Source organism: Notothenia rossii (assembly GCF_949606895.1).
Source record: "Notothenia rossii genome assembly, chromosome: 3".
In the NCBI taxonomy this organism is placed as follows: Eukaryota; Metazoa; Chordata; class Actinopteri; order Perciformes; family Nototheniidae; genus Notothenia; species Notothenia rossii.
In genome coordinates, this window is record NC_136901.1 from 45,320,946 (window position 1) to 45,330,945 (window position 10,000).

Genomic DNA, 10,000 nt, shown 5'->3' on the forward strand with positions numbered 1-10,000 from the left:
TCAGTTTAACAGTAAGAAGAAAAAAGGCATTGACACACAGTCCTCTTAATGTCTAAAGCGGTCCGGTAGAGTGATACACAGGACCTGTGTATCGAACCTCACAATTCAAATCCAGTCTACATGGTTTATAACTGGAAAGAAACATGTAACTAATACCAACATTGAGTTGTGGTTAACTCACCTGTTGAATGTCATCACAATGGGACTCAGATGTCATGGCACCATCTTCATGCAGAGTCTCAGTGGAAATCTTGGGGATGAAGAAGGACCAAGTTGAATCACTAAACATCCATAGTAGTACACAAATGCTTTACTGGCTCTTGTTGTGAGTTAACACAATCATGTAGAAAGACACTGATTATAGTATGTAATATCTAAAGAGTATGATCATTCAGTTTAACAGTAAGAAGAAAAACAGCATTGACACACAGTCCTCTTAGTGTCTAAAGCGGTCCAGTAGAGTGATACACAGGACCTGTGTATCGAACCTCACAATTCAAATCCAGTCTACATGGTTTATAACTGGAAAGAAACATGTAACTAATACCAACATTGAGTTGTGGTTAACTCACCTGTTGAATGTCATCACAATGGGACTCAGATGTCATGGCAGCATCTTCATGCAGAGTCTCAGTGGAAATCTTGGGGATGAAGAAGGACCAAGTTGAATCACTAAACATCCATAGTAGTACACAAATGCTTTAATGGCTCTTGTTGTGAGTTAACACAATCATGTAGAAAGACACTGATTATAGTATGTAATATCTAAAGAGTATGATCATTCAGTTTAACAGTAAGAAGAAAAACAGCATTGACACACAGTCCTCTTAGTGTCTAAAGCGGTCCAGTAGAGTGATACACAGGACCTGTGTATCGAACCTCACAATTCAAATCCAGTCTACATGGTTTATAACTGGAAAGAAAAATGTAACTAATACCAACATTGAGTTGTGGTTAACTCACCTGTTGAATGTCATCACAATGGGACTCAGATGTCATGGCACCATCTTCATGCAGAGTCTCAGTGGAAATCTTGGGGATGAAGAAGGACAAAGTTTAATCACTAAACATCCATAGTAGTACACAAATGCTTTACTGGCTCTTGTTGTGAGTTAACACAATCATGTAGAAAGACACTGATTATAGTATGTAATATCTAAAGAGTATGATCATTCAGTTTAACAGTAAGAAGAAAAAAGGCATTGACACACAGTCCTCTTAGTGTCTAAAGCGGTCCAGTAGAGTGATACACAGGACCTGTGTATCGAACCTCACAATTCAAATCCAGTCTACATGGTTTATAACTGGAAAGAAACATGTAACTAATACCAACATTGAGTTGTGGTTAACTCACCTGTTGAATGTCATCACAATGGGACTCAGATGTCATGGCAGCATCTTCATGCAGAGTCTCAGTGGAAATCTTGGGGATGAATAAGGACAAAGTTTAATCACTAAACATCCATAGTAGTACAAAAATGCTTTACTGGCTCTTGTTGTGAGTTAACACAATCATGTAGAAAGACACTGATTATAGTATGTAATATCTAAAGAGTATGATCATTCAGTTTAACAGTAAGAAGAAAAACAGCATTGACACACAGTCCTCTTAGTGTCTAAAGCGGTCCAGTAGAGTAATACACAGGACCTGTGTATCGAACCTCACAATTCAAATCCAGTCTACATGGTTTATAACTGGAAAGAAACATGTAACTAATACCAACATTGAGTTGTGGTTAACTCACCTGTTGAATGTCATCACAATGGGACTCAGATGTCATGGCAGCATCTTCATGCAGAGTCTCAGTGGAAATCTTGGGGATGAATAAGGACAAAGTTTAATCACTAAACATCCATAGTAGTACAAAAATGCTTTACTGGCTCTTGTTGTGAGTTAACACAATCATGTAGAAAGACACTGATTATAGTATGTAATATCTAAAGAGTATGATCATTCAGTTTAACAGTAAGAAGAAAAAAGGCATTGACACACAGTCCTCTTAGTGTCTAAAGCGGTCCAGTAGAGTGATACACAGGACCTGTGTATCGAACCTCACAATTCAAATCCAGTCTACATGGTTTATAACTGGAAAGAAACATGTAACTAATACCAACATTGAGTTGTGGTTAACTCACCTGTTGAATGTCATCACAATGGGACTCAGATGTCATGGCAGCATCTTCATGCAGAGTCTCAGTGGAAATCTTGGGGATGAAGAAGGACCAAGTTGAATCACTAAACATCCATAGTAGTACACAAATGCTTTACTGGCTCTTGTTGTGAGTTAACACAATCATGTAGAAAGACACTGATTATAGTATGTAATATCTAAAGAGTATGATCATTCAGTTTAACAGTAAGAAGAAAAAAGGCATTGACACACAGTCCTCTTAGTGTCTAAAGCGGTCCAGTAGAGTGATACACAGGACCTGTGTATCGAACCTCACAATTCAAATCCAGTCTACATGGTTTATAACTGGAAAGAAACATGTAACTAATACCAACATTGAGTTGTGGTTAACTCACCTGTTGAATGTCATCACAATGGGACTCAGATGTCATGGCAGCATCTTCATGCAGAGTCTCAGTGGAAATCTTGGGGATGAAGAAGGACCAAGTTGAATCACTAAACATCCATAGTAGTACACAAATGCTTTACTGGCTCTTGTTGTGAGTTAACACAATCATGTAGAAAGACACTTATTATAGTATGTAATATCTAAAGAGTATGATCATTCAGTTTAACAGTAAGAAGAAAAAAGGCATTGACACACAGTCCTCTTAATGTCTAAAGCGGTCCGGTAGAGTGATACACAGGACCTGTGTATCGAACCTCACAATTCAAATCCAGTCTACATGGTTTATAACTGGAAAGAAACATGTAACTAATACCAACATTGAGTTGTGGTTAACTCACCTGTTGAATGTCATCACAATGGGACTCAGATGTCATGGCACCATCTTCATGCAGAGTCTCAGTGGAAATCTTGGGGATGAAGAAGGACAAAGTTTAATCACTAAACATCCATAGTAGTACACAAATGCTTTACTGGCTCTTGTTGTGAGTTAACACAATCATGTAGAAAGACACTGATTATAGTATGTAATATCTAAAGAGTATGATCATTCAGTTTAACAGTAAGAAGAAAAAAGGCATTGACACACAGTCCTCTTAGTGTCTAAAGCGGTCCAGTAGAGTAATACACAGGACCTGTGTATCGAACCTCACAATTCAAATCCAGTCTACATGGTTTATAACTGGAAAGAAACATGTAACTAATACCAACATTGAGTTGTGGTTAACTCACCTGTTGAATGTCATCACAATGGGACTCAGATGTCATGGCAGCATCTTCATGCAGAGTCTCAGTGGAAATCTTGGGGATGAATAAGGACAAAGTTTAATCACTAAACATCCATAGTAGTACAAAAATGCTTTACTGGCTCTTGTTGTGAGTTAACACAATCATGTAGAAAGACACTGATTATAGTATGTAATATCTAAAGAGTATGATCATTCAGTTTAACAGTAAGAAGAAAAAAGGCATTGACACACAGTCCTCTTAGTGTCTAAAGCGGTCCAGTAGAGTGATACACAGGACCTGTGTATCGAACCTCACAATTCAAATCCAGTCTACATGGTTTATAACTGGAAAGAAACATGTAACTAATACCAACATTGAGTTGTGGTTAACTCACCTGTTGAATGTCATCACAATGGGACTCAGATGTCATGGCAGCATCTTCATGCAGAGTCTCAGTGGAAATCTTGGGGATGAATAAGGACAAAGTTTAATCACTAAACATCCATAGTAGTACAAAAATGCTTTACTGGCTCTTGTTGTGAGTTAACACAATCATGTCGAAAGACACTGATTATAGTATGTAATATCTAAAGAGTATGATCATTCAGTTTAACAGTAAGAAGAAAAACAGCATTGACACACAGTCCTCTTAGTGTCTAAAGCGGTCCAGTAGAGTGATACACAGGACCTGTGTATCGAACCTCACAATTCAAATCCAGTCTACATGGTTTATAACTGGAAAGAAACATGTAACTAATACCAACATTGAGTTGTGGTTAACTCACCTGTTGAATGTCATCACAATGGGACTCAGATGTCATGGCAGCATCTTCATGCAGAGTCTCAGTGGAAATCTTGGGGATGAATAAGGACAAAGTTTAATCACTAAACATCCATAGTAGTACAAAAATGCTTTACTGGCTCTTGTTGTGAGTTAACACAATCATGTAGAAAGACACTGATTATAGTATGTAATATCTAAAGAGTATGATCATTCAGTTTAACAGTAAGAAGAAAAAAGGCATTGACACACAGTCCTCTTAGTGTCTAAAGCGGTCCAGTAGAGTGATACACAGGACCTGTGTATCGAACCTCACAATTCAAATCCAGTCTACATGGTTTATAACTGGAAAGAAACATGTAACTAATACCAACATTGAGTTGTGGTTAACTCACCTGTTGAATGTCATCACAATGGGACTCAGATGTCATGGCAGCATCTTCATGCAGAGTCTCAGTGGAAATCTTGGGGATGAAGAAGGACCAAGTTGAATCACTAAACATCCATAGTAGTACACAAATGCTTTACTGGCTCTTGTTGTGAGTTAACACAATCATGTAGAAAGACACTGATTATAGTATGTAATATCTAAAGAGTATGATCATTCAGTTTAACAGTAAGAAGAAAAAAGGCATTGACACACAGTCCTCTTAGTGTCTAAAGCGGTCCAGTAGAGTGATACACAGGACCTGTGTATCGAACCTCACAATTCAAATCCAGTCTACATGGTTTATAACTGGAAAGAAACATGTAACTAATACCAACATTGAGTTGTGGTTAACTCACCTGTTGAATGTCATCACAATGGGACTCAGATGTCATGGCAGCATCTTCATGCAGAGTCTCAGTGGAAATCTTGGGGATGAAGAAGGACCAAGTTGAATCACTAAACATCCATAGTAGTACACAAATGCTTTACTGGCTCTTGTTGTGAGTTAACACAATCATGTAGAAAGACACTTATTATAGTATGTAATATCTAAAGAGTATGATCATTCAGTTTAACAGTAAGAAGAAAAAAGGCATTGACACACAGTCCTCTTAATGTCTAAAGCGGTCCGGTAGAGTGATACACAGGACCTGTGTATCGAACCTCACAATTCAAATCCAGTCTACATGGTTTATAACTGGAAAGAAACATGTAACTAATACCAACATTGAGTTGTGGTTAACTCACCTGTTGAATGTCATCACAATGGGACTCAGATGTCATGGCACCATCTTCATGCAGAGTCTCAGTGGAAATCTTGGGGATGAAGAAGGACCAAGTTGAATCACTAAACATCCATAGTAGTACACAAATGCTTTACTGGCTCTTGTTGTGAGTTAACACAATCATGTAGAAAGACACTGATTATAGTATGTAATATCTAAAGAGTATGATCATTCAGTTTAACAGTAAGAAGAAAAACAGCATTGACACACAGTCCTCTTAGTGTCTAAAGCGGTCCAGTAGAGTGATACACAGGACCTGTGTATCGAACCTCACAATTCAAATCCAGTCTACATGGTTTATAACTGGAAAGAAACATGTAACTAATACCAACATTGAGTTGTGGTTAACTCACCTGTTGAATGTCAAAACAATGGGACTCAGATGTCATGGCAGCATCTTCATGCAGAGTCTCAGTGGAAATCTTGGGGATGAAGAAGGACCAAGTTGAATCACTAAACATCCATAGTAGTACACAAATGCTTTAATGGCTCTTGTTGTGAGTTAACACAATCATGTAGAAAGACACTGATTATAGTATGTAATATCTAAAGAGTATGATCATTCAGTTTAACAGTAAGAAGAAAAACAGCATTGACACACAGTCCTCTTAGTGTCTAAAGCGGTCCAGTAGAGTGATACACAGGACCTGTGTATCAAACCTCACAATTCAAATCCAGTCTACATGGTTTATAACTGGAAAGAAAAATGTAACTAATACCAACATTGAGTTGTGGTTAACTCACCTGTTGAATGTCATCACAATGGGACTCAGATGTCATGGCACCATCTTCATGCAGAGTCTCAGTGGAAATCTTGGGGATGAAGAAGGACAAAGTTGAATCACTAAACATCCATAGTAGTACACAAATGCTTTACTGGCTCTTGTTGTGAGTTAACACACAATATCCACCTCATAGTTCAATAACAGGTCATCAAGTCAATGGCCATAATTTAAAATCATCTTATGTATTAATAGCATTTCTTATAGAACTGTTCAATTTTCCATGTGACTAACATATTGGACATGGCAGAGCTAAGTTTATTGTGAAAATAGTGTTAAATGATAGATTTACATAGCAGTGATGATACAAGACACCATTCATAATTACCCTGCATCTCCATGGCCAATCAGAATCGCTGTAGTCATAAGCTATCTCTTGTCCGGGACTGATGTCTTTGAGTGCAAAAAGACAAAGATGGGGCTTTCCATCCACTTTGATCAATTTCATTTTGCAGTTCGGGTTCACATGGTCATCGTTGACAAGTCTCCCTAGGGAGTTGTCCTCTTTGGCAGCATCAACACTGATTGGGCAAGGACACAATTCTGATTACAAACTAACAGTATTACAACCACAGCAAACTAGCATTAGATTAAATACATATAGACAAAAAAAGTCTCAAAATGTACACTGTATGCCCAACTTAACATCAATATAGCAGTGTTTGTATGTCTGGGTAACTACACATTTAGAAATAACATTACAATATTTACCTACCATAACTCTTGTCCATTAAAACGAAAGTCGAACATGAAAACCTTGAGTGCATTATGATATAGTTTATGCCGGTTTTCACGTTCACACTTTGTAATGACTTCCCCTCTGTATTCAATGAGGAAGTCTCCATTTTGAAACGGTCGGCAGCTGAAAACTCCTCGACCTAACAAAGATCAGAGGATGGGTCAGGAGAAGTGATGAGGTTAAAAAACAATACACATTTGTCATGCTCATGACAAGAATAGTACACAAAATAGTGACAAAATACTTTTGTCACTCACCTTTATAGGAATTGATGAATTTCACATCAAATCCATCCTTGTCTTTGCACACGGATGAAAAATGTGCAGCCTCTTCTCGCGGTTTAATCTTTGCTCTCCGAGGTCTTGCTGATGTCATATCCATTATTTTCACTGTTGGTGAGAAAACAGAACCTTTGATTATCTATGAAAGCCATGCCACTGAAACAGCTTAATATGTGTAACAATGGCTGATAAGTCACTGCATTTGGCATCTATAAACTAAATAAACTGTTCAGCTTCATATTTTCACTGGATGCTTCCCTCAAAATCTCAACCAGTGTTAACGCTGTTACGCTGTATGGGTTTAAATGAACTTTAAATTCAGATGCAGAAACAGATGGCTAACTAACTGGCTGCTTCCAGCAGCTAACAGCTTGAAAAGTGCAGACAAATGTAAGACATGGAAAGCTGTGATTATAAGACGGCAATAACATAGGTAACAGTCAGCAATCACGCTAAATATCTGAGATATTTCATCAACTTAATCAGAGCATAGTTCACTGTTAACACAGCAACGGGCTAACAGCTATGTCTGTGAAGCATGCTATGTCTGTGAAGCATGCTACTTTTACTTTTAAGTTCCAACTCACATGGAGTTGGAACTTACCAGGATGAATTAAACTCATCAATATTATCTACAAATGCTTGCTCAATAAATGTATGGAAAAAACTGCCTTAAATAACATTATTTGGAATAAAAAACGCAAATGTAGGCCTACTGACTAGATGAATGCTGACATGTGTCCCCAAATAAGCTAGCATTAGCCGTAGCTGCTAACGTTTTACCCTAAAACCTGTCATTCCATACAGTTTCACCAAGCTTCCAATATAAAAACAGTGACAAGCTTCGAAACAAGAATTAAAAGATAACATTAGCAGTGTCATTTAATTTTTTACACCAGTCCTACCTTGAACTTGTGACGTCTGGGGAATGAAATGCGAATATGGCCTCACTGCCACCGCAGTCCGGGGAGTCCCTCCCCCTTGTGAATTTCCACGGAATGCTGATTCCCAAACGTCAAAATATTATTAAGGGCAAATGTATACATTCATGATTGGATGCATGTAAACAAAGGTAAAGTTACCTTATTAAAAGTAAATTATAACTTATTGTAACATTGAGCTGAGCTCCATGTAATCCGGATACTCTGCCTATTTTTCGGACATATGATGATGCCTGCTCGGCCCGGGCCGGACACTGAAATAATTTTCGTGGTTACCTGCTGGGAACGTGGTGCTCCCTTGCTAAAGCAGTGTTTCCCTTTAATGGAAAAAGGATCAATTTAATATGATTTGAGAGGCTGAGAAGAGTCAGCAATGCCGGTGTTATGCCGTAGATTGAAGCCTTGCCGTAGATTGAAGCCCTGTTCGCGAGGACGTGCATCTTTTGAATGATATATTTATTTCCCATCAGATTAAACAGCAAACGGTTGAATAAATAATGTGCATACAATTGCGAGGAGGCTCGTTTTAAGGACACTTTTCAGATCTGTCACAATCTTCGTATTGGAACAAACTTCCGTTTTTAAGTGTAGTCCCACTCTGTTATGTTCCTCCTTCAGCACAGACAATGACAGGATAATATGTAATTTGTCAGTATAGTCCTATTTCTTAAAACCTTCGCTGTTGTTTAAGTGTCTGATACTTGATAACCACGAATAGTAAGCAATTATATAACAGTAATGATATAACATATATGATAATGTCAGACAATGTGTTATTTTCAATCAAGCCTCAAAGATAATTTTTTCAAACTGGCTTCACTCACTTTAATTGCTCCTTTGAATGTGATTGTCCTCTGTGATTTCCTACTCAACACATGTTTGTATTGTAATGCCACTCATATTTTATTTTTTATTTTATTTTGAAGTGACATTGAATGTTTTGAAAGGTGCCCTAAAATAAAGTGTATTATTGATCTTATATCTGTGCCTCTATCACACTATTAATGTTCCTTATTTTAGACTAGGTTTTTACTGGTGTCAATAGGGAAGATCTGCACTGTTCTCTACATAACATGTTCAGCAGAGCAGGTATTTCTCCTGCTAGATATGGCACCCCCCCTACAACTTTGTCCAGGACAGTCACAACATCACCAAAATCACACTGTTGCCTGTTCCCCTCTAGTGTGTGCTCACAAAAGCATTTTACTCTGGGCCCAGCAGGTACAAAATTAAAGAGGGGCTTCCAAATCCAGCAGAGCAGGTGCTGCCGGATTTGGATCCCCCCCCCCCTATATCTTTGTCCAAGATAGTCACAACTTCACCAAAATCACACTGGTGTTTGCTGTTCCCCTCTAGTTTATGCTCACCAAAGCATTTTACTCTGGGCCCAGCAGGTGAAAAACTAAATAGGGGGTTCCAAAACAACAAGTTTGAATCCCTGAAAGGTGCACAAGTTGTTCTTCAATTCAATCATGCTTCATAAGCTTAAGAGCAACAGAAGCACAGCTCCGATGTAAGACGCCATTGTTGTTGTGATGTAGGCTTTACGCCGCGGCGTTAACAGCGACGTGATGACGTAGCTCATACAGGAGGCTCTGGTCAGCGGAAAAGCAAACTGGTTCAACATTGAGAACCAATTGCGAACCGCTGTTGAACCAGCATGGAGCCCGAACAGTTCTCTGTTGCCACTTTCACACCAAACCAGAATGATGGAATCCCTAATTTCCTCTCAATTGTACGTTGAGAAACGTTGTTCTTAAACTGTTGGACTATTTGCTCACGCAGTTCTTCACAAAGTGGGGAACCTCGCCCCATCCTTGCTTGAAAATATTTGAGGCTTCTTTTATACCCAATCATGACACTCACCTGTTTCCAGTTCACCTGTTGACCTGGGGAATGTTCCAAACTGGGATTTTTGTAGCATTCTTCAACTTTCCCAGTCTTTTGTTGACACT

At 38.5% G+C, this 10,000-nt stretch overlaps 2 protein-coding genes and 2 long non-coding RNA genes across 6 annotated transcripts in view; 1 reads left to right on the plus strand and 3 right to left on the minus strand.

The window, feature by feature from the left end:
• Window positions 1-319, minus strand: part of LOC307031610 — a 1,645-nt gene extending 1,326 nt beyond the window's left edge. Inside the window, exon 1 of the long non-coding RNA XR_013806011.1 lies at window positions 182-319. This is a non-coding gene — a long non-coding RNA (uncharacterized lncRNA). The remainder of the gene's footprint in view (window positions 1-181) is intronic.
• Window positions 1-10,000, plus strand: part of LOC307031599 (nephronectin-like) — a 63,475-nt gene that overhangs the window by 49,245 nt on the left and 4,230 nt on the right. The gene's annotated exons all lie outside the window — the stretch shown is intronic.
• Window positions 4,089-4,941, minus strand: LOC307031612. Its single transcript, XR_013806013.1, has 3 exons — window positions 4,874-4,941; window positions 4,483-4,551; window positions 4,089-4,160 (listed from the first exon to the last, which is right to left on the minus strand). It is a non-coding gene; the product is annotated as an uncharacterized lncRNA (long non-coding RNA).
• Window positions 5,256-10,000, minus strand: part of LOC307034520 (N-lysine methyltransferase KMT5A-A-like) — a gene marked incomplete at its 3' end in the record, with an annotated part of 6,784 nt that continues 2,039 nt past the window's right edge. Inside the window, exons 1-8 of the mRNA XM_079673347.1 lie at window positions 9,912-10,000; window positions 8,010-8,105; window positions 7,081-7,212; window positions 6,800-6,962; window positions 6,413-6,605; window positions 6,047-6,115; window positions 5,656-5,724; window positions 5,256-5,333 (exon numbers count right to left, since the gene is read on the minus strand). The exon at window positions 9,912-10,000 is cut by the window's right edge and continues 2,039 nt beyond it. Of these exons, the coding sequence (XP_079529473.1) occupies window positions 5,256-5,333; window positions 5,656-5,724; window positions 6,047-6,115; window positions 6,413-6,605; window positions 6,800-6,962; window positions 7,081-7,212; window positions 8,010-8,105; window positions 9,912-9,969 (858 nt within the window). The 5' untranslated portion in view covers window positions 9,970-10,000. The remainder of the gene's footprint in view (window positions 5,334-5,655; window positions 5,725-6,046; window positions 6,116-6,412; window positions 6,606-6,799; window positions 6,963-7,080; window positions 7,213-8,009; window positions 8,106-9,911) is intronic.